This window comes from Henckelia pumila, unplaced genomic scaffold (genome assembly GCF_033568475.1).
Source record: "Henckelia pumila isolate YLH828 unplaced genomic scaffold, ASM3356847v2 CTG_461:::fragment_3, whole genome shotgun sequence".
NCBI lineage: Eukaryota > Viridiplantae > Streptophyta > Magnoliopsida > Lamiales > Gesneriaceae > Henckelia > Henckelia pumila.
In genome coordinates this window covers 5,184,197-5,211,589 of record NW_027331831.1, presented here as the reverse complement: position 1 = coordinate 5,211,589, position 27,393 = coordinate 5,184,197, and the positions used below count along the sequence as shown (strand labels likewise).

The 27,393-nt window shown below is 36.3% G+C and overlaps 3 protein-coding genes across 15 annotated transcripts; 1 reads left to right on the top strand and 2 right to left on the bottom strand.

Annotated features, from left to right (window-relative positions):
• The first annotated feature begins 130 nt into the window (after positions 1 to 130).
• Positions 131 to 4,925, top strand: LOC140871390 (pentatricopeptide repeat-containing protein At1g34160). 8 transcript variants are annotated; one of them, XR_012147700.1, is made up of 5 exons: positions 131 to 2,200; positions 3,473 to 3,559; positions 3,651 to 3,809; positions 4,114 to 4,197; positions 4,462 to 4,925. XR_012147700.1 is itself a non-coding variant. In XM_073273884.1 (2 exons), exon 1 carries the CDS (start codon positions 429 to 431, stop codon positions 2,169 to 2,171), a length of 1,743 nt encoding a protein of 580 aa, XP_073129985.1. In that variant the 5' UTR covers positions 131 to 428; the 3' UTR covers positions 2,172 to 2,200; positions 4,114 to 4,198. The 8 variants fall into 8 exon arrangements, 1 of the variants encoding a protein (XP_073129985.1); XR_012147703.1 differs by lacking the exon at positions 3,651 to 3,809; XR_012147699.1 differs by having other exon boundaries at positions 132 to 3,559.
• Positions 4,926 to 5,379: 454 nt separating this feature from the next.
• Positions 5,380 to 18,044, bottom strand: LOC140872136 (uncharacterized). Of its 4 annotated transcripts, XR_012147761.1 has the most exons (11): positions 17,961 to 18,044; positions 17,693 to 17,865; positions 16,261 to 16,809; positions 10,545 to 16,160; positions 8,852 to 9,632; positions 8,074 to 8,756; positions 7,290 to 7,428; positions 7,119 to 7,200; positions 6,893 to 7,011; positions 5,732 to 5,786; positions 5,380 to 5,625 (listed from the first exon to the last, which is right to left on the bottom strand). XR_012147761.1 is itself a non-coding variant. In XM_073274898.1 (10 exons), exons 2-9 carry the CDS (start codon positions 17,741 to 17,743, stop codon positions 6,909 to 6,911), a joined length of 8,004 nt encoding a protein of 2,667 aa, XP_073130999.1. In that variant the 5' UTR covers positions 17,744 to 17,865; positions 17,961 to 18,044; the 3' UTR covers positions 5,682 to 5,786; positions 6,893 to 6,908. The 4 variants fall into 4 exon arrangements, 3 of the variants coding, with proteins under 3 accessions (XP_073130999.1, XP_073131000.1, XP_073131001.1); XM_073274898.1 differs by lacking the exon at positions 5,380 to 5,625 and having other exon boundaries at positions 5,682 to 5,786; XM_073274899.1 differs by lacking the exon at positions 5,380 to 5,625 and having other exon boundaries at positions 5,682 to 5,786; positions 16,270 to 16,809.
• A 1,347-nt stretch (positions 18,045 to 19,391) lies between these two features.
• Positions 19,392 to 25,404, bottom strand: LOC140871610 (coatomer subunit beta-1-like). 3 transcript variants are annotated; one of them, XM_073274199.1, is made up of 6 exons: positions 25,274 to 25,404; positions 22,823 to 24,882; positions 21,915 to 22,424; positions 20,909 to 20,994; positions 20,415 to 20,627; positions 19,392 to 19,656 (listed from the first exon to the last, which is right to left on the bottom strand). In XM_073274199.1, the coding sequence occupies exons 2-5, from the start codon at positions 24,869 to 24,871 to the stop codon at positions 20,423 to 20,425; spliced, it is 2,850 nt and encodes a 949-aa protein (XP_073130300.1). In that variant the 5' UTR covers positions 24,872 to 24,882; positions 25,274 to 25,404; the 3' UTR covers positions 19,392 to 19,656; positions 20,415 to 20,422. The 3 variants fall into 3 exon arrangements, with proteins under 3 accessions (XP_073130300.1, XP_073130299.1, XP_073130298.1); XM_073274198.1 differs by having other exon boundaries at positions 25,280 to 25,387; XM_073274197.1 differs by having other exon boundaries at positions 25,251 to 25,384.
• Positions 25,405 to 27,393: the final 1,989 nt, after the last annotated feature.

The following is a 27,393-nucleotide window of genomic DNA, read 5'->3' as shown; positions in this document are numbered from 1 at the left end:
TTTGTTTTGATTGAAAAAAATATAATTAGCGAAACTCTCATATATCAATATTAGTGAAGGGGCATAAACTTTAACATCTTGACATAAAAAGAAAAGTAATCGCAAATTTTACCTATTACGAAAAGCATGAACAAGCCATTGCAACTACTTGCGAATGCTTTTTAAAACAGATTCTTCTGCCGATTTTGAATGGTTATCACTCAAACCACCGTCGATTTGCATGATTGCCCCATAATTCTTGTATTCATCAGCTACAAAACAATACATCCTTCCAAATTATATTAATGTTGAGTTTTAAACAGAACCCAAAAACTATATTAATGTTGAGTTTTAAACAGAACCCAAAAACAAATATAAGATAATTATTATGATTGGAGGGGGTCCAGCCACCACACTACACCAGAAGTAGTAGTAGGTAGGTGGAGTGGATGATGATTCCGATTCCGATTCCGATTCCAATTCCAAATCCCATTATTTCTTTGGCGCAATTGCAACAAATCCACGGCCACCTGCTGAGCAGCGGCCTCTTCCATTTTTATCCCTCCCGCTCTAAGTTTCTCGACTCCTGCGCTGCTTCCGCACTTCCCTACGCTGCCGCTATCTTCTCCCGCATTCCTCTCCCTCTCACCAATGACTGGAACGCCATTATTCGAGGGCACGCCCAGAGCCACCATCCCATCAATGCCCTCGTTACCTTTCTTGCCATGCTACGACGTGCTTCATGCAGGCCCGACGCTCTCACTTGCTCCTTCTTCCTCAAGGCCTGCGCCCGGGCTTTGGCGGTAACCGAGGCTTTTCAAATGCATGCCCGAGTTCTCAAGTCCGGGTTTCAGGCTGATGTTTTGCTGCAAACCACATTGCTCGATGCTCAAGCTAAATGTGGGGAGTTGGACAATGCGCTCAAACTGTTTTATGAAATGTCCAGGAAAGATATCGCCAGCTGGAACGCTCTTATTTCTGGGCTGGCGCAAGGGAACAGACCCTTCGAAGCTCTGGAGCTGTTTAAGGAAATGGGACATGGGTGTGGGATGATGCCCAATGATGTCACGGTTCTTGGGGCACTCTCGGCGTGCTCGCAGCTCGGTGCGGTCAGAGAGGGTGATGGAGTTTACGAGTACATTAGAAACAATGGGTTGGACGAGAATGTGATAGTTTGTAATGCGGTGATTGATATGTATGCGAAATGTGGGTTGGTGGATAAGGCATGCAGCGTGTTTGAGGGAATGAAGTGTCGTCGAAGTGTGATTACATGGAACACCATGATCATGGGCTTTGCAATGGATGGTGATGGAGTGAGAGCATTGCAAATTTTTAATTGCATGGATGGAGGCAGGTTGGGGGGGCCAATGCCGGATGATGTCACTTATTTAGCTGCCCTGTGTGCTTGTAATCATGCAGGGATGGTGGAGGAAGGATTGAGGGTTTTCAGGTTGATGGATAAACATGGAGTGCGCAAAAATGTGAAGCATTATGGGAGTGTTGTGGACTTGTTGGGAAGAGCTGGCAGGCTGGACGAGGCATATGAGATTATAGTGTGTATGCCTGTGTTTCCAGATGTGGTGCTCTGGCAAACTCTTTTAGGTGCCTCTAAAACACATGGGAATGTTGGAATGGCAGAAAATGCATCAAGAAATCTGGTGGAGATGGGATCGAGTACTTGTGGGGATTTTGTGTTGTTGTCCAACGTCTATGCGGCACAAAAGCGATGGAATGATGTTGGGAAGGTGAGAGGGGCAATGATGAGTAGGGATGTTAAGAAGATTCCTGGATTTAGCTATATGGAAGTGAATGGTGCAATATTCAAGTTTTTCAATGGTGATAAAGGCCATCCAAATTGGAGACAGATTTATTGGAAACTAGAGGAGATCAGTATTCAGATACGAGAATTTGGATATGCTCCACAAACTAATTTTGTGCTGCATGATATAGGAGATGAGGAAAAGGCGAACGCGCTTTGTTACCATAGCGAGAAGTTGGCTGTGGCATTTGGTTTGATTAGTACGGATGAGGGGACCTCCATTAACATATATAAGAATCTCAGGATATGTGGGGATTGTCATGTGGTGATCAAGCTCATATCAAAACTTTATGGTCGGAAAATTATTGTGAGGGATAGAACAAGATTTCATAGATTCGAGGAGGGGTCTTGTTCCTGCAAAGACTATTGGTAGATATACCGTCAATGTTTCTACATTAACAGGTAAATCATCTGTATCATCCAGCGTAGCTCTTTTGGAGGGAATTTCTATCAGCTTCTGCCCAGAATTAGAAGTTCTGGGCAGCTCGTATCCTTGGATTGCCTGGAAGGTGCTTACAGTGTGATGAAATTGAAATCTTCATATACAAGTTATATCATCTTCATGAAGGACAATTGGCTATTTTTTCATAGCTTCCCAAAAAATAATACCTTTTCCTGTGGGGGCTGTGTTCAGTAAAGACAACTATACAGATTCCAAGTTTTTAAATAGCATGAGTGTTTGGGGCTGACCGATTAGAGTCTCTCTTAACAGAGACGAAATACTAAAGAATTTTCTCTCCTGCGTATCAATTGGAATGATATGAACCTGTTTTTTCTTCATTACCTCTTGTTGTTCAGCAATTGATAAGCTTATGAGTGTTCTCCAAATTTTGTTGTACTTCACTGAGTTTGAACTTCAATTATTTGAGGCTCAAATCTATGTCAGCTCCATGCAAGCAATCTTCTTCTAATCTTAGATTAGAGACAGCTGGCTTGCTGCTGAAACATGTGGATGTCTGGGTATCTAAAGCTATGACTAATTCTGTCGCCATATTACTGGCATCATCTTTATATTTAATCAGATTTATCATATCTGCTTCATTTGTTGACCTGTCTCAGTTGCTTTGATCTCGGGGTTATGATTAGGGTTATGTGATTAGTTTCTCTTTAGATCTTGCTTTTGGTTCTAAATGAACTGATAATTAGGGTTATATGATTAGTTGGGTGTTGCAACAACTGAATTTTCAATTTTGATGTCTGGGTTTAAGCTCCAATTGCAAAGGTTTTGAAGGATGCAGCTATCACGTGTTTTTAGGCATTGAATTTTGTTTAAGGGCAAAACACTAGGCTTTCGTTTGGACATGTACTTTAAATATGTTTTTAGTGTTGTATAAGTGAAACAAACTTAAAGTGTGTGTTTGAATAAGATTTTTGTAAAATGTTTTGAAAATTATGTTTTAAAAAGTGTTCTCCAAATATAGTTTTTAAAAAACATTTAAGAGATGCTTTTAGATGTTTTTAGAATGAAACTATGGAAGACAAAGATGAACAACGATACTTTTGAAATGTTAAAATGTTTTTATTGAATAGTTGTCCAAACACATATTTATTTTTAAAACAACATTTAATAAAAAGTTTTTAAAAAACATTTTTTAAAAACGTTTTTTAAGTACATGTCCAAATGGAACCTAGCTATCTTACATCTTAATGCATTTCATTGCTTTCAACTTTCAGATTGATGGGTTGAAGTGGGCAACTATGGCTGTAAGGCCAAACCTTGTACCTATGTTATGAACTTCGAGTGTTTGGTGTCATCGGAAGGTAAAATCATAAGATCTATTGGTTACCACTATCTTATTAATGGTCTAAGAATGTGGTGTTTTAACTATCTAGAATCCTAATGTTCACACAGTTGGGATTTTGCTGCTGTATTTTAAACCTCTTGGCGCTGAAGAGCTCTGGATTTTGTTGCATTTAAACTCTTGCTGCTAGCCTGTTATATGAATTCAACTTATGCTACCCGTAAACTGATGGCTCAATAACTTCTCCCTTCCTTTGGTTCAAAAAAGGGGTTCGGTTTCCTTACTTGGTTCTTATCAGTGGCAAATTCTCATTCCAATTTTGTGGCTTTTGTCCCTCTCTCTATTTAGATTGCAAATAATTTTTTTATAGCCTGTGCATTTCAAATCATGCAATTCTACATTAATAATTGTTTGAAAATTATAAGAGACTTTTCTCGTAATGGAGATGAATTAATCTTTATTGAAAATAAAGGCACTTTGAATCATACACAACGAAACACTGCATACGAAAAAAGGTATTATGTTTGCTCGGATAAGTTTCTAATAATATATTTTGTTTGATGTTTCATGCAGCGTATGGTTGCGAGGAGAACCCATGGTTATGCTTGCATTGATTTTGAAGATTGAAGAAACAAGATGTCATCAAGGAACTTGATGGTACTCTTGTAATGTTTATCAGTATACATATCTTGTGGCAGATTAGCTAGTTTTGAAGATGGTTATTGTGTTTCCATTGTCTGTTTACAGTTTTAGCTTCTTTTGTTCTGCTCTTTCACGCGCCTGTTAGCATACTTATCTAATGGAAGCGCATCCGCTGCCCATCTGTGGCTATTTTCTTTAGTTCTATTTTGTGATGAATTTTTGAAGTTTGTGACCCGATTATTTTTGCTTGGAAGTAAAATAAATTTTGGATTGAAACAGGAAAAAATGGCTGGAGAGCTGAGCTTTCACACCACTCCAGAGGTGGTGGGGATTGTGGTTGTTCTGGTTCGGATTTGAAATGCTATGAATTTGGTGAGCCTGGCCATTTTGCCATTGAGTGCCAAATGCCGGGGAGGTTCTGGAAGGCGTTGGAGTCATAGCCCTCCTTCTAGACACTGCAGGAGACCATGTGATGGTTGAGGGTAGTGATGCAAATGTTCGTTGTGACACTGCAGCTATAAATTTTTATCTAATATGTAGATGTGATTCGTCTTCTTTTATTTGATCCCATATCTGTTCTGCTTCAACTTACAGTTCTTGTGGTGGTCGTTGACCTAGACGTGGCAGTTGTCGTCGCGTTTTATTTTCATGCCAGTTTTTCATTTGAAATGATGGTCCAGGGATGACAAGTTACTTAAAATTGCCTTAACTTTTGGCAATTTACAATGATCACTCAACCCCATTCTGGCACTAATTCAATGCTGTTTTGAAAGTTTTATATGTAGTGTTTATGCAATATCTTTAGACTGAAAAACATAGCCATTTCTAGGGATAGAATATGTTTTGATTCAATCTTAATCTTTGTCGTGTTCAAGTTGCGAGGATATGTTAAAAGTCAATTATTTGGTAAGTAATTGTATTTATTGGGATACAACATATATTGTCTGGATATATCTAGTGTATCTTGTATGATACACAATTTTATTTACATATTCAAGAAAACAGATTAAAAAACTGAAACTCAGAGTGCGACTTTGATTTTTAATTTTATGTCATCTCAATAAAAAAGAAAGACGAGTTCAGTTTTGAAAAATCTCGAGATGAAAAGTGATAATTACAAACAGTCGCAACCTTATTCGCTAAAAATGTCAAGTAATAAAAACATATTACCAAATGATTTACAAAAAAATGTCAGGTAATAAAAACATATTACCAAATGATTTACATAAGAACACACGGAAAAGATGATCATCAAAACGTTGCGAATGGACAAGAAGATCCCCTTTCCCAATCGTTGTTTTATACAAGATACAGCAGCCAAAACTAATTATACTGGTGATTACACCAATATCTAAGGTCAAAATTTTCTATACACTGCATTCATCTAATAACTTCCTTTCTGTATCTCTATACTTTCTTCCTTATTGATTGAAACCCAGAAATCTGTGATTTGTAATGATAAAAGAGAAATCGCAGTTCCTTGGTTTACACATAATGAATGAATCAACCATTTTGATTGCGAACTAGATGACTACATGTATAAACTTACAAACATGTCTAAGGGCCAAGTTATGGCTAGCCCAGCCCTCTCCTGTATAGAAGACCTGCAAAATGAAAAAAAGAGGTAAAACCATGAGTGCAATCATGGTTTCACCGTCACTATATTAGAGATGAAACTTGGTTTCGAGGTTCATAAACACACCACTGTAAAGGAAAACTCTATTAATAGAAATAATCGGGTATAGTTAAAATGGAAATTTACATCAACACCACAACCCTCTCCACCCCACCACAAAAGACTGATTCATTTGATATAAGTGGTTTTCATTACCTGCCACTTCCACTAATCTCAGAAGAAAATTGCTGACAAGAAATCATTTATTTCAATAAGGTGGACGGTTAATCAACATTCAACAGTTTAATCCGATTAGAATAATCTTCCGTGCATGTCAAGAAATGTTACAGGAAGCGAGAAATATGATTTTGTACAGTTTCAGAGATTTGGAAGGTGTGGACTCGATAGCAGGATACAGATAACCTGAAGACAACCCCAGAAAGGCCTGTGCTAGAAGTAATAACCAAAATAGATTTTCAAGGAAACAAGTCTTTTTCATGTCCCCATATTCCATCTTTAAATCGCAACATCAAGATAAAAAGGTCAAGAATGTAGCTGGAATTACAAGCCTGTGAGGTTCAGATTTTCAAACTTCAAGTCCAAGAGAGCATCATGCTGAGGATTAATGTTATGGACCTGTTATTAGTTATTAGTTGGCTGTTATTAGTGGGCCTAGATCCAAATAGCCCAAGATGTCTTAGAAAAGTCTAGATGGTGGGCCTAGATGTCTTAGAAGAGTCGAAAAAGAAGAGAATAGATAAAGGCACGAGGAGAGAGTTATTTTGGTCATTCAGTTATTGCTCTTGTTTTGTAACTAGCTTGAGCTAGGGGATACTAGCATTTTGCTAGGGTTTACAGAGCTTGCTCTGGGAAAATATTCCTATTCCTTTTGCAATATAAATTGAGTTCTTAATTTGTGGTCGTAACAATTAATATAAAGAACACACAGTATTCTTATTCCGCAGCTAGTTATCTACAGGCATGCAGTCAGGGCAAACACACTTAATATAGCTGAAACACTATATGGGATTATGTTGGAAGCATAGAAAGTTTATGTAAGACAATGATGGAGAACGCAAGGGTGAGAACACTAACCAATCGTTCGGTTTTCTCAGACTACAAAATTTGCAAGTAGAGCATGCAATACAGCCCAATAGATTATGATGCCAAGCCGCAAAGCTGGTCGCCGCATTAGTGCCCGATCGCACGACACCCTTGCAAAGTTTACAGGATTGATGATATAGATAGGAGGCTATAAAATTCACAAAACATATATACGTGTGTGCATCTTCAAGGAAAAAAAAAAGAGATTTATGCATACCACAAGCCATCAATCATGTCTGATACCGGTCTTGTAAACCGAGGGACAATTTTTGATGTAGTGAGTGACTTGAAACCATGAGCTGAAATCGAAAAAGAAACACAATTTATTAATTGTTACAAGTAGTTGAACTTTGCAGAAAAACATAAATTGATTTAAAATGCCAAATACCTTTATCATCATCATCATCCAACTCCAACCTGTCATCACTGTGATTCACATCTATCGCTATGGCAACTTGATCATTATTGGTTTTCCGCAAACTCCGAACTTGAGGTGCCATGGTCCTGGGAGAGGCTCGTTTGTTTGTCTGTATCGACGAGCAGTAGAAATTAATGCAAAGCATAGAACATCTGAATAGTAATCTAAACAATTCCCAAAGAAAAAAGTAGAAAGAAATGAAACAGCTAACATAACACACAGCCATCACCAACAGCAGTAGAAAACAACTATGAAAGACCCTTAGGAAGTCACCAGGAGGTCTTCTTAATCACCACATTCACTTGTGTTACTCTAGTTGTCCTTTTACTAAATATGCAAACTACGAAAACAGGTTCTTCAAAGTCCTACAACTAGATACCATCGAAGTTAATAGATCTATGGAAATTAAGTGTACATCATCAAAAAAATGTTTTTCAGATTATCTAATTCCGGTCGATGACTTGCAAAATTCAGTGTGTTCAATAAGGGAAATCACAAAATCAAACCTTTGGATTATTGGCAAGGACAAAAAAAACTCAGTCACTGACTAATCTAATCGCCAAAACACGTGATCACAACACCTGGAATATTGATGGTATCCTAATATCCTTGTATTCAAGTGCTAAGGGAATATCACAAACAATCTGACTATATGAAAACAACCCAATTTTTGGTAACTTTTAATGCTTATCAAGACAAGGCAGTTGAGCAGTAGGACATAAACAAAGCATTTTAGTAAGTAAAAACAACGTACAATTGGTTCAACTTCAACTATCTCTGAAGTCATACTCGTTGGCTTTGCAGAATCTCCAGTGCCTTGGAGCATGACTATTTCAGATTCTTTATTACGTAAAGAATTTTCAAGATACCATTGTTTTTGGGCCAATTCTTCAATTTTATTCCTCTCTTCTTGCAATAGAACGTCACTATTCTTGGCCATTAAACGAAGATTTTCTAATTCCGATATCAAAGCCATAATCTGCTTCCTCAACACCTTTTTGTACTCATTAACCTGGTAATTTTTTATATCATCAGATGCTCCATCACGTGACTTTTCTGGAGAGATCAACGTGTCTAGCCATGTTAGCAAATCATGAATTTCATCAGAATTCTTCTTGCTCATCTGGGTAAAATTTAGAGCTTCATTTGTGCACCTAGTAACCTCTTGTCTAAGAAATGAGATTTCTCCATCTCGCTCTTGCAATTGGGACTGCAGATTCTCAACCTCAGATAGGAGATTTTCAGAAAGAGAATGAAGTTCGTCAAACTTGCTCACAGTAACAGAAAGCTTCTTCAATGTTTTTGTGCGAGAAGCTTCAAGATTCTCCAAATCTTGGTTCTTTTGTTTCAATTCATTTTCCAGTTCCCCAATTCTTTGTACAAGGCCTTCCATTTGAGACTCCTCTTCATCAAGTGCTTGCATCAATGCCTCAGATTCTGCAAGACAATAACGAATTTTAATGATAAGAAGTTCCTCTACAAGGACACAAGCATCTTTAGAAAATACAAAGCAAATAAGCCACACAACAGACCTTGTTCTTTTGCAGCCAGTGCATTAGTCAGCGAGTTAAGTTTCTTCTGCAAATCCAAGTAGTTAATTTCCTGATCTTGTAGTTTCTTCAATCTCTGATCCAATACCTTATTATCATCTTCCTTTGCATCAACTTGCCTTTGTAAATCATGGAGCTGAGCCCTTGCTTGCTGAAGATCTTGCAAATAATTTTTGGCATTAGTTTCAGCTTCCTTTATCTGGTTAACAAGCTCCTTACATATTTTGTCTCTTTGAATATCCTTCTCCTGAAGCTCTTTCTGCAGACTCACAATCGCATTCTTCATCTCCCTCTGGCCTACTTCATTCAATTCAGTTTGCATGCTCGTGCAATCCCTCACAGCCACCAACAGTTTGTCACGTGTGCTCCTGATGCCTTCTGTGGTGTAGAGGCGAATGTCATCAGTGATACCATACCCTCCACCAAAAATCTGAGACTTCAAGTTCCTTTCGGCATCTCTTGATGCCGAACGATTCCCATCCACAAGGTCCTTCCACCTTTCCATTTCAGATATTGCACCAACACAAGCCTCGTAAAGCAAGGAAACATTTCCATGCAGATGATGTATTTCTGACTCGTTCTCTTTGGCCGTTGATTCCAACTGCTTAGCATCTCTCCTGATAGACTCATTCAACTCCTTTTGAGAAATAAATTCTCCGTGAATGCCCCTCATCACTTCAGATACATAGCAGATTTCTTCATGTAACATGAGTGAATGTTTATGAAGTTGCTCATTGAGAGAACCAATTTCTGTCAAGAAACTCTGCACAACAAATAAAATTATGCTCAGGCATCTTATGGACTGAGGAAGAATGGCTCCACAACAGAAAAAGCAATTCGAATCATAATTGAAAATGGTAACACTCAACAAAGTACAAAAGATATAATCACATAGCAATATAGTTGACTTCATTATGACGCCACGGTAATGACCAATGAGGACTTAAATTAATCAGTGTCCTTAAAGAAAAGTTAGCGTGAACCAATAGAAGCTTTGGTGTACTTTCAGCAACAGTTTTAATTATTTTACACTTCACTGACCTATGGCTCCATTTTGGGGGGCCAAATCTGGAAAACATATCAGCTTTCCCAAACAATTTTCATGTGTTTTCTTTTCCATGTTCTGTTCTGACTAAAAAAGAAATCTCACATGAAACAAACATCAGCTCTTGAAAAACAATAAAAGCTCTATATGCCACTTCCATTTTACTACCTCAATGTTGAAGCTTATCTCTCTCATCCCCTCTCCCCTCCCACACAAGCACCATCGTGTAAATCCGAAAACATGACGCCAAGGTTGTTTTCTTCTCAAATCTTTGGTCAACAAACACAGAAACAACAATTTCCTCAAGCCTAATAAATCATAAAAAACTCAGAAACTTGTAATTTTATAGATTATAGATACAAGGAATTGCAATTTGAATTATTATTTTCCTATTTTCTCATAATTTAGTCACATTGTCATCTTGCAAATGTGTAATGAAATTAGAAGTGTTATCTCGTCAAACTTCCTTCTTTCTTTTTTCTCTTTGGGAAAAGAATTCGTGCTTGATATGGAGAATCTTTGTTGGGCAACAGAAAAAGAATGTAAAGTCTTTTTGATGACAATAACATAAAGCAATAAGAGAATGTGATACCAATTTATAAAAACAATTATCCCCGAAAACCTCTTTACCTTGTTTTCTGATTCATTTGACATTATGCCATCTGTGGAAGGAAATAGAGCACTCAAATCAAAAGCATTGCCTGATTCGAACACAGATTTCATGACGTTTGTCATATTGTGCAAGACTTCCAGATCTTTGGAAAGAACGTCACCCAGTTCATTTTCAAAGGCAAAAAGGCCCTCCTTCAATTGATCCACTCCAGAGCTAAGCTCTATAAGTTCAGACAACTGCCTTTCCTTCTCCTCTAGGAGAGAAGATAACTTTTCAACACCGGCAAGAGCTTCATATTTGGCACCTTCAGCTGATTCCTTTTCCTTGGAAATTTTCGAAAGTTCATCAGCAGCTTTTGATAGCTCCTCCTGAAGGACATCATTTCTTTCTTGAACTTCATTCAACTCCGCAAGCAGAAGTTCAGCAGCTCTTTTTGATTTTCTTGATTCTTGTTCCGCAAAGTTTAAAGATGTACGCATATCATGGAAATTAGTCTCTATCTCCTTTAGCTTCTCAATCGGATTCCCAGAATTTACAGCTAGACCAATATCAACATCACCCAACGCACCCAAAACACTGCTCAAGGTCCCCTCTTTCACCTGCAAACAGCTCTCAGTTTCTGCCAGGCGACTCATGAGGGATGTATTTTCAGATTCCATAACATGCACTCTTTCCTGCAGAGTGGAAAGCTCATTGATCCTTGCGCTGTACTCAGAAATTGCACTTTCATTGTGACTGATCTCAGATTTGAGATGTTCGACCTCAGCATTTAGCTCTTCAATCACTTGCTTCATACCATCTCGCTGCTGCACCAAGGACTTCCCTTTCCTAACAGCAACATTTAATTTCTCTCTCAGAGAAGCTGACTTGTGTTCCTCTTGATTAAGTAGTTCTCGCAATTCATTCTTGTTACTTTGCAGTTCCTCAACTTCCTGGAGCAAAGAGTGATTTCTCCGCGCATAGGTATCTTTCTCATCCTTCAAGCAGTCCGATTCACCCATTAAATCTTCCAGCTTTTTGCTCAGAATCGCTACTTCCTGATCATCAGGATTCCTTGAAATATGAGACACCTCATCTTTGTCGGTGACACGAACATCAATATTTTCCAAGTTAACAGGCTTCCCAGATAACATTATTGTATATTTTTCTACAAGATTACCCAACAGTTCTTCGAAAGATTTGATTTCTTCCTGACCATCAGCCAGATCGTCTGAATTAGAATCCCGAAGAGCATTCATAACCAAATCTTGCATCCTGCTTATCACAATCTCAATGCGATGAATTTCTTTTTCTATATGTAGCTTCTGATCTTGCAACATATTAACTTCATTTTGAAGCTTGTCGTTTCTAATCTCGAGATCAAATGTCTTTTTTGAAGTTTCAGTATTTTCTTGACGCAATAACTCAAAGTCTCTTGATAATATTTCTTTCTCCGTGCAAACTTGATGGATCACTGCATCAAGTTCAGATATTCTTCCATGTGACTCTTGCATATCAGCTGTCAAGGATCCACAGTGACTCTCCAAGTTATCAATCTTCTCTTGGAGTGAATTACACCGACTCTGAGCCTCTGCTAACACCCTTTCAAACCACTGAATCTTATCCTCTGTTTCCATGGACCGCATTTGAGAGGGCATATCTATCCGGTCGAAAACTTCTTCCCATAGCTGCACAATGTTGTTACTCTGCATTAATGATTGTTCAAGCATCTCATTGTGCTCAGCCAAATCATAAAACTTGCTTTGCAGTTCTTCATATCTTCGTCTTAAGTCATCACCAGAATTTAAATTTAGCTGCATCTCGTCCTTCAAGCCATCTGCACCAACAAATCCAGTATCGGAATATGAAACTCCTCCCACTGAGCTTCTCTGATCCCATTCGCCAAGATGTGCAGCATTCCCAGTAACTGACTTAGCTAACCAATCTATTTTTTCAATGATATCTCTTGCATGAAAGTGCTCCGGTAGCTCAAGATCTTCTAGAATCTCTTCAATTCTCTGAAGGACAGAATCTTTAAGAAGAAATGATTCTCTTAGAGCAGTAGAAGAGTTACGGATGTAAGAGAGCTCAGATTCCAGAGCTTCCATCCGTTCACCAGCCTCGGAGTAGACCTTTAATTTTGTTTCAAGGTCATGAAGAATGGTATCTTTAGTCAACAACTCCTGCGAGCATTTATCTAGTTCTTTGGATGTCTCAGCTAAGGATTGCTTCAGACTATCTCGTTGCAAAATTAGACCTTTCCCCTTTGTAACAGCTATACCAAGCTTCTCTCTTAGGGACGACACCCTATGCTCCGACGGTTCAAGTTCAGCAACCATCTCTCGTACTTTAGAATTAAGAGCAACTATATGATCCTCAGCACTCCTCAAACTCTGCATGAAAACAATGTTTTCATATTCATATTGCACCAGAGTAAAGTTTAAACCTTCCACTTGTCCCTGTAGAGATGAGGAAAAGCTATAACTCTGCTCAGCTTCTTTGTATTTTTGAACAAGTAAGCAGATCATATTCTCTAGGCGTGCGACAGGTTCATCTGCATAATTCTTTGTCCCCTTGTGTACCACAGATTGTTCAATATCTTCAACCAACTCTATTAAGGTATTCAATTTATTACATTTCTTCTCAAGTGCATCAATTACTCTAGCACCAGTCATCAACTCTGAGTTAAGTTGTTTGTTAGCAGACTCAAGTTGCAATCTCTCACCAAGTAACCCTTTAAATTGGTCTAAGAGAACACTGAACACTTCCGGATGTAAAATATCTAGACTTTTATCATCTTTCACATTTTTCTCTGTTTCACTGATAACGAGTTCACTGAGATCACTATAAAGCCTGTGCAAGGTTAGTATGGCCATCTCATATTTCCCCTGAAGATTACTCCATTTCTCAAGAAGATCATCATAGGCATTCGATGACACTTGACGGTCCCTTTCAGCAGCTTCAAGCTGTCCATTCAAATCTTTGATCACTTTGATGGCACCAAAAGCAGAAGTTGAAATGCGACTAACAACACTAGATTCACTATTGGCGGCTGCAACTGAAGCAGACTCAAAAGTCTTGATGGTAGAATCAAGCTCACTAACTGCCAGAAGAACTTGCGCAATAACAGATTTCCACTCTTCTTCGATAATTGTTTCCCTGTCAACCAATGCTGTCTGGAAAATTTTAATTTCACGGGACATAGAAGTAGTGATATCATCTGAATCTCTGTACATCTCATCCAACTTGTTCTGCAAGTCACTAGTTTTGGTTTGGAAGTCATTTAGCTTTTCCCGAAGCCGACTATTCTCCAATTTCAAAATCAGTTCTTGCTTCTGCAAGGCGTCGTATTGAAGGAGAAGATCACTCTCTTTTGCAACAGCATGACAGGTATGCTCTCTCATAACTTCAAATACAACCTCATGTTCTATTATTGCTTCTTCCACAAGATCAGTGTGCTTTCTCAGATAATCATAGTTGCTCATGAGATTTGTGACAGCGTGTAGTTTACTCTTCCTTACTCCAACAAAAACTTCAGTGGCATTCTCGGCATCCAGAATTAATTCCTCAATCAATGCTCCCAGAGTTTGTACTGCATTTTTGGTCATCCTGTATGGATCTTCAGTCTCTTGATCTTCAGCTGAAGTAGGTTCCACTGGATGGTCGTCAATTGGATTCTTTGACTCAAAAGCTTGAATAAGTCTTGAAACTCCAGGTGCAACAGCTTTATCACTAGACGTACTCAAGGATGCCACATGCAAGTGCATGCCTTCAATTGCCTTCTCAAGATTTCGCAAAACAGCTCCAGCATCCTCCAAGCGTTTTTTCAGTGCCATAAACCCATACGAGTCATCATAAAAATTCAACGTCATATGCTCCATAGATGATTTGTCAACATGCCATACAGACTTGGACTTCATTGGCAGAACTCCACTTCTGATGCTGTCATTTGCAACTTCTTCAAATCCTTTTTCTAGATCAAAATCTCTTGTCTTGGACTTGTGAAACTCGATATTAGTTTTGAGAGTTTCATTTTCGTCAATGAGATTATTTATTTGAATTCTTGCCTTTTTCAGGTCATCCACAGCCTTACCGCATTCTGATTTAAGACCAGCTTCTAAAACTTTGATCTCCATAAGCTCATGCAATTGTTTTTCATACTGACTCAAGATACTTTCTCTCTCTTCCTCGTACTTGTTCTTGTCCTCCGTAATGGATGTGAGATTGCCATGTAAATCGGAGATCTCCGCTTGAAGAGTCACCATCAAATCATTGCATTGGGTCAATTCTTTTGACAAATTCACATTCTGGAGGACCACTGACTCTCTTTCCTCTTCTATCTTCTTTTTCTCTTCTGATAATGAGCTTAAGGTTTCATGTGAATGTCTATTTTCAGCTTCAAGAGATTCCAATGTTCTCTTGTGCTCTTTCAGGTCAGCAAGCAGAGTATTTTTTTCACACACCAAATAATCTTTTTCCTCGTAAAGACGCCTCATATCAACTCTCAGCAATGTTTCATTTTCTGCTAGGTTGACATTTTCCAATCGCAGCGACTCTAAAGAAGCCTTGCACTCAGCTAATTGTCCCATCATATTATTGTTCTCAAGCAATGTATTTTCTTTATCTTTCAGTAGTTTCTTTGTCTCCTCATTCAACATTTCGAGCCCCCCTTTATATCTTTCAGTTTCAGCCTGCAAGGATGTGATTAAATTCCTGCAATCAACCAGCTCCGAAGACAAGCTGGACATGTCCTTTTGTGCCATTTCAAGTAAACCTTGCAGCTCATTAGCTTTGGCTGAAACAGCCTCAACTTCAGCATTTGAAAACTTAAGATTCTTCTGCAGTTCTTCCCTTTCAGAAACAACACTCAGAAGTTCATCCCTACATCGCCCAATCTCTTCCTCCAGGATTTCATTCTTTCCTTGGATTTCAGTGAGCAAAGCATGAGACACAAAGTCTCGATCAATTAATTTCTGATGCTCGGAAAGCTGTAAATGAAATGCATCTCTGACAAAACTTGCCACATATAATTCTTCTTTGAGCCTCTCAACAGTGTCATGAACAGCAGGATCATAAACTGCAGTATTGCTGGCATCTCTGAATTTCTCAGGAGACGTTGACATGAACAAGAACTTGAAATGATCTTCATCAAGGATCTGTAATATTTCTGCAAGCTTGGAAAGTTTGATCAAACTGCCATCGAGTCCAGATGATAAATCCACTACTGTGCATCCTCTTGATATGGCAGTACCATAATTTTTGGAATCAAGATATCTTTCTTCAATAACCTCAGGGTCCACCTGAGTGCCTTGGTCACCACCATAAACACCCGATACATCAACAATTTCTTTTTCCTTCTCATCTGACAAACCAGATGATACATCTTCTCCCATGAGACCACTCACCTCAGACCTCACAGTTGACACTATCACCGGCTCAGTTGAGTGATGAGCCCCAACTGAATTGTCATCCCCTTGCTGAGATTCTTCTGCATCGTTGTTACTAACAGCAGTTAATGAAGCATTGTCAGGCTCAATGATCTGTATTGCCTTCTCTGCATTCTCAGCAAACTCATTTGGAGAAATAACACTATCCCCTTCAATCTGCGCTGCCATGCCTCCATCAATTTGATTTTCACTGGAACGTCCAACTCCCTGCATTACGCAAACCCACAAAAATTATAAGTAAACTTAATAAACAAATCAATGACAATTGCGAAGGAACCCAGCATTGAGAGTGAAGGAACAAACCTACAGCTGTTACCTGCTCTTCTGAATGGGGTCTCTCCAGTTGGGATGTAAAATCAGCGGTCATCGGTATTTCGGAATCTGGAGCGTTTTCTCTTGGAGCAACTACGTTTGGACTATTTGACACAAAATATTTTGCATCCTCAGGAGCCAAAGAAGAAGATTTGCCTGTCTGTAGTATCTCAGAATTGATATCACCTAAATCACCAGCACTTTGAGTCAACCTGGTCTTATTTACAGAATCTCCAGATTGAATCTCAGCAGTATTTGTGGGGGAAGCTATGTCAAGAATAACAGCCTGTCCTGAAAGTTCATCAGTGGAAGTAAATGTATCATTTGCCACTAAATTCCCTCTAGCATCTACATCTGACAAAGCACTAGTGTCTTGGGTATCGTGAACAGATTTTTCTCCATCTGCAACATTTTGAAGAGTTACTGCAGCTTCAGAGGCACCGTCAACACTTGCATCATGTGCAGATTTACCAGCTTTAGTAGCTTTACCCGTTGACTTACTATTGCTCCCTTTATTATCCTTCTTCTGCCTGAACTTCTCAAGCTGAAAAAAGATTTTGCACATCAAAAAATTGAAGTACATATGACAGACAACTTCCTGAAGATAATAATAATTTGACTCGGAATATCTATCATCAGTGACATAGCCTGCCCTGACAGGTAAATTACTAACTTAGAGACTTCACTATTCAAGATGGTGCAAATGAAATGCCCCGACATTTTCCATTAAAAGCATGAAGTCTACAATATGCAGGTCCCTATGTAACATTCAATTCTAATTTTACCTCTTCTACAAGAATGAACTGCAAGGAAAAAAACATGAAATCTTTATTCCACTAGAAGAACAGCTTCAAATGGAAAGTCTATCAACTGGTTACATGAACATCAACTTTAAAACTTCAAAGAAAGCTACTGTAGATATTTTAAATACTAGCCTCACAAAAATTCCAATTTAAAATGCACAAGAAAATTATTTCGACCAGCACGACTCAAAAAAACCTTCAAATTACATGTATGATCTAGCTCTCCAACCTTAGTTTGCAGTGCAAAAATGTCGGATACCCATGAGTTAGTTTGCATATTTAGTTTCCTAACTACTGTATGATGATCAAACAAAACTGATTTATTTCAAGAACAGAACCACCAATATGAAGCGTCAATTTTCTCTGAATTCTAAAGCAAGAAAGAAAAAAAACTAACAATTCCAGCGTAGGCAGACCAGTCCATTAAAAACAGTAAAAGAATTTATCGAAGCGCAACAATATATCGATATGCCATTTACATTCCTTCAACCAAGCCTCAGCATAAGTAATGTAGAAAATCATGCATGTGCCTTTAAACCGAAAAAAAAAAAAGGAAAGGAATAGGAATTAGGAAATTAAAAAAAAAAACAATCTATTTGACAAATATAACGACGAAAACCGTACCTTTTTACGGCCAGCGGCGAGCAGATCGGTACGGCTCTTATTCTTGTCCATCAAATCCGATTCAATCGACTGTTTCACAGTCTCAAGAGCTCCCCCGTCACCATTAAATTAAAACGATCTCCACTTTGAAATTCCCCAGAAATAGAAAAAATCAAGATATAGATTCTCAACAACTGTAACAAATTACACAGAATCTGGTGTCAATTTCAGAATTATGAGCAACTAAATCATAAATATATTATAAAATTTGAAAAAAAAAAATCCATACGAAAACGAATTGTTAGTTGGGTCGGTGGGTCGAATTGCCAAAAACATTGCAGTCTCTTGGATCTGAAGCAATGCTAGACTTGAGATTACTATGCTATAGACGATGATCAATTAAGCCGAACAAGTTGGAGAAAAGGAAACTGGGCCCTACCTGTTTGGGCCTAATTGAGTCAGATTACCAGCCCATGTGTCAATTTAGTAAGATTACTTCAATTCTTCATATACTTCGTTGCATTGTTTGTCGCTTGTTTTTTTAATTATATTATTATATCACTCATATATAATATATTTTATATATATGTAAGTATGTATATGTATGTATGTATTCTATAAGGTCAACATTTCGTCGTTTTTCTAACTAATTTCCTCTAATAACTTTGATTTAATTAATGTTTTAGTTTGATGACCATGATTAAGTATCATATATCTACTAGTAGTTTTATGCACACGCATATTTGACTGCTTGAAAAGTTCGTTTTTTAAGAAAAAACATTAAAAAATTGTAAAAAATAAAAATATATATTATTTTCATAAATAAATAATCACTTAAACGCAAAAAAAAAAAAAAAAAAAATACATCAAAATTTTACGGGTAAGTGTTCGTAAATAAAAAGACATCAAATATCACAAAGTTAATGTCATTTTGATAAATAAGAAAACATATAATGATTAAGAAAAAAGAATGTCATATAAAATGACTAATTGCTTAATGATTTTGGTTTTGTTATGAATTAAGTTAAAATATAATCGTAATTTTATCTCAAATTTTATCAATATATTAAAAGTAGTTAATTAAATTATATCTGCTATAATATAGTAAGATAATATATAATATACATAAAAATCAGCTTAGTATAGACAAAAGGAAAAAACTTTTTTTCCCACACAATTGCTCACATATATATAGATATCACACTATTTATTATGATTATTTCAATAATTCAAATTGTATCTTAGTTTTTCAATAGTTTTTGAAAATTATCGTATGATCCTCATATAAAAATAAATTCAAATGATAGTATGATATTTCATTGCCTTTTGCAAATATGATATTTACTCATTTTTAAACATAAATCAAATTAATTAGAAAAAACTGTGTAAGCAAATAAAACATGCACGGTACACTAATTGTAATTATCACTGCGCATTAATATCAAATTTTGATTTGTTGGATTGATTTAAAAAAATAGCTGAAGGATATATTAATACAGACACATACACGCACCGTACATATTTTAAAATTAATAATATTTAATTCATGATGGTTAATTTAATAATAATAATTTGAATGTTTGGAAAAAAGACGATCACCATCAATGGACTTCGATCAATGAAATGTATGGAAAATTTATAATGAAATGGGCAGCAAAGTTGTTTGGATTTGGTTAGGAAAGAAATGCAGAGAAGCGCAACATTCACTCAAAAATTCAAATGCACAAAGAATGCTATTTTAATATACTGGAATGCAGTCGCTCAAACACAGAATGAGCAGAAAAAATGTTCTGAAGTTTACCATACAAATATTGTTGACAAAATTCAATCCAAAATTTGAGCTTCAAAATTAAATAACGTTTCTATTGTCTACACTTCCAAGTAATCAAACTAAACACATATTTAGGAAACAATAATGCATCTAAGGGGATATATCCCTCATCATTGCTCCCAGATGACAAGATTTTCCACGCGAGAACGGAAACCTGCAATAAATGGGGAAATGAAGGGACAAGATCAACAAGAGAGGCCATCAAAATATGACGCTTAGCTTGGCTACAATCTTGATGGGTCAATAAATATAAAGGGCAAAAGCGAGGATCAAATCTCAAGGATGCAGGTAAATGAGTGTGCAGGAGCCCGTTGAGCCAGAAGAGCGCTTGCATGAAATCGGTTGAGTAACCAATTGTTGAACTCAACCCGTTGTTGTATTAAGTTGCCTGGGCTTGGAAAGATCAAAATTTTTCTACAAGTTCAAAATGGCTTAAAATGTCTTCCAAATTTTTAAAAAATAATTGTCAAACTATGCCATTTATGTGAAACAGCCTAGGGGCTACGATTCACCATATAATCAAATAGTATAGAAAATAAGCTTTATTCAAATCCAAATTGCTCAACTAGCTCTAGAAGCTCGATCTCGGAGAAAACGAAGCTTTAACCAAACCATTCGTCAGCTGAACATAAGTGTAATAAAACGAACAAAAACTAGTTGACAAAGTTTTTATAATCTCAGGCGCAACAAAATATATGTGTGCACTATGACCAATGATGCTATGCACTTCTTTTTTCTCTTTTTCAACTTTCACTATGATGGCCAAAACTAGAGCTTGCATTTTCAAATGACTAGCACGATCAAATACAAACAGGCGATAGATATCTGCTTGTTGAAATAACAGCTTTATATTCATTTACCGCATGCTCAAAAAAAAATCATTTACCGCATGCTCAAAAAAAAATCATTTACCTCAGTCCTCAGCTGCTTCCTTTTTGCTTGAGAGTGATCTTGTCACCCAAGCTTAGAGCTATTCCTTGGGTTTTGCTCCTTATTCTAATATATCCGCTCAGCTTACCATCTCCTTGCTTTTCAATGCTCACATTCACCAGAGCATCCTCTCCAAAGACACTCTTTGCATATAAGTTAGCAGCCAGGAATCCACATCCACCTTCCAAAGCAGACCTAGAAACATAAAATCCTACGAGATTACTTGTCAAAGCCACAAAGATCCAACAAAGAATCATTTAAAGAGAATGAGAGGTACACATTAGGAATTTTTGTTATGAAAATGCCAGTCGGTGTTATGATACTCTTGTTTCATTTCGAAAAAAAAAAGAATAAAAAAAGCATATGGAAAAATCACAACCTATCATTCTCCATACACAAAAATTCTCCCTCCCCCCCCTAAAAACCAATACAAACATTGATAATAAGTCTAAAGGGAAAAAAAAAAGGTGACTTACGGAGCTGTCAGACATTTCATGTTGGTAGAGTTGATAATATGGTCTAGGAATTCTTTCTCATTTTGAATTGAAGTGTTGACAGCAACCTGCGATGAGATGTGTTGTTAAAGGGATAAAAGTTAACCAAGTAATAGCAAGCAAATATGGGTGTAAACTTTACTAAACAAGAATGTGTAAGTGCAGGAGAATAATAATCTGAGTTTGGACAAACAGGATCAACTAAAAAATGGTAGGAACAATCATGCCAGTAAAATTATATGTGAACACACACTATGGATCATGCCATGAACAAGTCTCTTAGTCCTTAACTATGTTTCATACCCAATGTTAACTTGAAAAGTTTAAAAGATATCTTGTGCAGACACCTAGTGAGACAAATTATTAATAGTGTAAAAATTTCTACAAATTCAAGGAATCAACATATTTAATATAAAGAATTAAAAAGAGGAACACATACTTCTATTAGTAACAAATTTTGATTAGTTAGATTGATTTAACAACGCAAAATAGCAACGGCCAAAAAATAGGATATGAAAAGTGACTGCCTATCCCACAAATAGCAACGGCTAAAAACGAGGATATGAAAAGTGACTGTGTAGCTTGCTACCAACTACCAATATGACAAAACATGCTTGGGCCATAGACCTGTTTCATCAGATAATTGTTTTCAGATAACCCTGCCTTGCAATTTCTAGCAAGTATTACATGCCAATTTTTATAACCTTAAATTACAAGACACTGCCTCCGCAATTCTCCAATCATCCATGAGAGCATTTTTAGCTAGTTAAAAAGGTTTCTTATATAGTGAAAACAACAAACATTCACACAGCTAGCATCAACAATAATGATAAACAAACTTTGACAAGTGAAATATTGGGCTTTATGTCCCTGAGATCATCATAGGGTTGCTTAAACTTACCTGAAAATTAAAATTAAGGCAAATTCCATTCACATGGAAATTAAGGAGCTGGATAAATTAATAAAGATAAAGCTGATTGCATTCTACCTTGTTTTCCCACTCAAATTCTGCCCACATGGTTCGAAAAGCAGCTTCACTGCAAACTGCTGGAGAAATGTAGTCCATAATGTCAATGTGGATGTCATTGAGGACAATTACATTTCGCTCAAGCACATTTGAAGTCTCATAAACTATGTTCCCAAAAATTACTCCAGTCTCGGTAGAAGAAACTTTGATGTTAGCTTTTATTTGTTTGCTAGATTCAGGAGCAAGTGTGTAATTTTGAGGACGTTCAACCAGTTTAAGATCACCCATTGTTGCTAGCTCCAAACACAGGTTCTGGAGGGTTTCCTTAGTTCTGTTGATAATTGTAACATCCAAGACAATATCATATTGATGAACAGTCACATAAGCTTCAGCATATACAGGGTCACTAAATCCTGTAAGTTGAAGAATGCGATTCAGCTTATTCGCATCATTTCCATCCTTCGTGACTACACCAGTGGCACGTTTCAGGTCATCTTGGACCTCGTCTTCCAGCTCCAGTAGGCTCATTCCCTGTAATACATATTAAAAACACGTATTAGATAAAACACCGGCCAAGAGAAGAGACAGATTGCAACGCCTTTATTGCTATACAATGCCATTACATCTAAGAAAAAATACCATCAGATAATTTATAAATAAACATTCAAAGCTCACAGGATTCATTGCCATCCCTCATGGATGATGATAATACTAAATACAATACTTTGTAACTTCTTCTAAAAATTAAGGGTTTGATGTGGGAATAGACAATTACTCAGTTCTGAAAGGATTTTACAAACAAACCCAATCAAGTAAAACTCATTCTTAAAGAGATCAAACCACAAAACAAACTACTAACAAACACAAGGAAATAAGTACCCGACGTACAAAGTAAGAAAAAAAAAAGTGGCATCTTATTTATATGTTACCTTGCGGCTTTTCAAGTAGTAGAAGTCAATAAGATCATCTGGTTGTGAACTAGAAATTTGAGCCTTTGCTTTTATTTCCTCGGTCTCACGCAGTTGTTTGTCGGAGAGCATATTTACAAAGCTCTCACGGCATGATTTCAACCAAATCTCCCTCATCCCATCATCAATATTACAGAGCAATTTTATACAAACACAGATTCTGTCATATGAATCATTATCCATTGGGTGAGGAAGAACTGAAGACTGCCCAAGCTGAAGCATTGAGACCATTATTAATAAGGCAGTACTTGATGTTTTATTCACTTCGCTTTTTGACGATTGAACCTCTTCCAACCTCAAAATGAGCTTTGTTAATGTGCAACAAACAACAGCCCCAAGGAAAAAGTCACCTGTTAGAAGAAGGGATCTAAGGTTTACAGCAGATGGCGACCCCTGCACCACAGTGGGTGGAGAGAACACAGTTTCAGAGGCAGCACTTTGAGTAGCATAAGTTCCATCAGCAAGAATAGCTGGCCTTTTAGATGAGGCAATAATTGAGTTTGCCTGTGGAGACTTCTTGGTAGAGTCATCTGCAGCTTCACTTTCTTCAGAAACCGAGAAAAAAGGTAGGTCTCCAAGGCATTGCTTTATTGTTGTAATGCCACTCTCAACCTCAGATAGAGACAGGCAATATTCTCCAATAATCCAAAGGGCACAAGTGAAGACTCTTGCAGCTCGTATCTGGTAGAAGGTGTCAAGCAGTCTCGTCACAATTGATACCCTTAACTTTGAGTTGGTTTCAATTATTTCCCTCACAAATACGATAACGTCCATGGCAGAGGCAACATTGCTATCTCCCAAGAAATCCATCAACAGGTGAACAACCGTACTTGCCACTTCAGGGAATTTTATTGCACAAGAATGTATAGCTTGAATGAGCATTTGGCGGTACTCAACACCCTTTTCAAGCTCCCCTCCCTGAGTCTTCATGACTTCCTTTTTCAAAGTAAGGACTACCTCATTCACATTTCTGGGTGTAATCAACTCGAGAACAATATCAAGTGTCTTTCTTTGAATATCAAGGTTTGGACTCGATAATACCCTGAGGATATCCATTATCATATCAACCATAATGTCCCTGTGGGAGGACTTCAACTCATTCAGTCGATCGAGCACGATCAGCTTTACATTGTTGTCGCTCTGAGACATAAGAAGCTGGCAGTATGTATTAGCTGCAGCCCTAATGGCTGATGGTGCTGATGATAAGGACACAAGAGTGCCAGCACATTCATACATAACGGCAGCAGAAGGCGCGTTCAATAGCGATATTATGATTTTTATATACTTCCCTTTCTCTGCCTTGTTTGTTCTGCAAACTTTCCGAATTAACTCCAAGACAACCATCTGTAGTAGCTCCCCCCACTCAGACACTCTATCAGCATTTGTCAAAAGATATTTAATTGCTTGATCCTGTGCACAATTGAAAAGCATTAAGAATGCATTCCGCTTGGCTGAAGGGTCTTGATCTGATGATAGAACCTTCTCTATCATCTCAGGTGCATCAACCAAAAGATGCTCACACTGTGGAAGTTTGTAGATTGACATGATTGCGAGGATTGCATTCCGCCTGACATAAGGGTGACGATGCTCCAAATTGGAAAGAATGGAAGGAATCAAAGGCTCAAAAATCTCAACCTCACTCAACCTACAGAGGAACCTCAATGTCACGCCACGGATGTACTCATTCGGGTGCTGAAGATTATTCCTCAAATTCTGGCAAATCAATATCATCTCCGGTAAAACTTGGCCCTTCACATCAGTTTTCTCGATAATTTCCAAATAAAACAGTAAGAGTTTCTGAACAGTGTGGTCATCAGAAGGCAGAACATATCGAACAATTGTGATAAACAGCTGAGGTAGGGATTCACCATTAAGTAACAACATTATAGCTTTTTTCATTGCATCAATTTTCGCAGACACGTCACTACTTTCCAGAGCTTCCTTTATCTCATTGGCAAGGGCGGATGCCCCCTTCTCAAAGTGGACTAGCAAGGAGCACGATTTCTCCATTTCTTCGTGCCCTATAAATTAAGTTCACAGATCACTAGAACGTTGCACTAAATTTTTTAAACAAATATGAAAATCAAAATTCCAAAAAGAAAATCCAAATAGAATCACGAACCAAATGTACCACAACAGTCAATCATCACAGAAAAAAGTAAATCAAATAAAAACAAATTAAATCGCAGCGCGCAATTAGAATCAGGATAAATATTCAGATTTAAGAGACAAAATCTTAAAATTCCAACGAGTTATCATTAGCTCCACTTTCGATAGCTATTGCCTATGATCATAAAAGATAGAATCAGAGTAAATTAGTGCAGCAAAAATGAAATGAAATTCGGATCCGGGCGCAGAAAATAATGATCCCGGGAGTAATGATTGTTACCAGAAAGAAGAGAATAACTGTACCAACACCTTGGGGAAGTAATCGGAGGGAGAGCTTCTGACGATGATACCAGATCTGCTCAAGTGTAGCTGTGTAGATGATGTATCGTATCGCAAAACGAGCAAGAATTTTAGTGAAGCAACTATGCACAAATATTTTCTAAAATTTTTACATATTTATTTTAATTATTATTATTTATTATATTATATTATTATTATATATATATATAACAAAAACTACTATGAGACCATTTCAAAAGTCCTTTTTTTGAGACCGAACTTTTATATGGGTTATTTATTAAAAAATATTAAATTTTATGTCAAAAATATTAATTATTATTATAAATATGAGTAAAGTTAACTCGTCTTATAGATGAAACCGTCTTATAAGAGTGTTACTATATATATATATATATACACACAGATAAACCTCGCATACGCGAAAATTATTTTTAGGTGAATTTGTATTCGAAGAAGATTTATTATGTACGAAAATTCGTATTTGGATGATTCTGTATTCGAATGATATTTAGAGGGTGTTTGGGAGAGCTTTTAAGCTCTTAAAAATAGTTTTTAAGCTATTTTAGAGCTTAAAAGCTCTAATGATATGTTTGATAAATTTTTTAGAAACAGCTTATAAGGTGTTTTTAAAAAAGTAAGGGGAGGTTTTTTTTTCAAAAAGATCTTATTTTAACATGGCAAACACTCTCATGAGACGGTCTCATGGGTTAATTATGTGAGATGGGTCTCCTATTTGGGTCATCCATTAAAAAGTACTACTTTTTATGCCAAAAAAATTACTTATTATTGTAAGGGTATGATTAACTCGTCTCACGTATGAGACTGTCTCACAGGAGTGTTACTTTTTTAACATTATATCTCTCTAAAATATCCTTAAATATTTTAATAAATCTCCATCATATCCTCCACCCATTAAATATTAAATATTATTATTTTTTAAAATTCCAAATCACATAAATTTTTCTAAAATAAAATATTATAACAATTTTATTTTTTAATATATGTTTATTCTAAAACTATTTTCATATATGTATAACTCGAAACATTATTTTCATATAATTATACTCTTTTTGATAATTTCGACGATAAAAAGATCTTATAATACCAAACACATCAACATCTTTAAGTTATTTAAAATAAGTTTATCCAAACACTTTAACAGCTTATTTTTAAAATAAGTTCTAACAGCTTATAAGCTCGTAAAACAGCTTTTAAACTCTAGGAGCTTATAAGCTATTTTTAATAAGCTTATATTATTAAGATGAAAGATTATAAAATTTTTAAAAACAGTTTGTCGAAAAATAAATTTAAACTAAAACAATATATCAACAAAAATTTCGATATATTGAAAAATGATTGAGGGAAAACAGTTACTAATATACATATAATTTTACACCTTACACGTCAGCTTTCAATTACAAAAATATCCTTAAGGTGTTAGGTTTTAAATGCAAAGTGTTGAGTGGAATACAATAAAATCGCTATAAATTTATAATGTTGTTAAATTTTATTGATTTATATATGTATTAATTAATTGATAAATTAATAATTTATTATTTTAAAGAGTGTATTCGATCGAACTAATATATAATAATTAAATTGATGTATCACTAGAGATTTTCGTATTATTTACTAAATAAATATTTATATATTATCTACGTAAAATGAACTTGTTCACGAGTGCAAAATTTTGAAAAAATTGCAGTTAGTGCAACTAAAAATTCCATTGATGATGAAGTTGAAGTGGTCTAGTATCTTTGGAACCCGTTAAGCAAAAGGAAGCATTCGTAAAGAAAACAATTCTTCATAATTTGTTGTCACAGCATGAAAATGCAACCAGAACATTTGGATTCAATGAAAAAAGTTATAAATAAAATTCTATTAGAATTACATTTCAATTTGATTTGAATTTCAAAAAAAAATAATAATAAAATCACATTTTACTAATTTTTCTTAATTATATTTTATAATTTTAGAATATTATTAATTTATGATATTGGCGGGACCATATATTTATATAAATTGTTTTCGAAAATTTATTACATTAATTTATCGAAATTATCAGATTTAATAAATTTGCCCAAATTGAGACTATAAAAAAATATTATTTTTAAAAATTTATT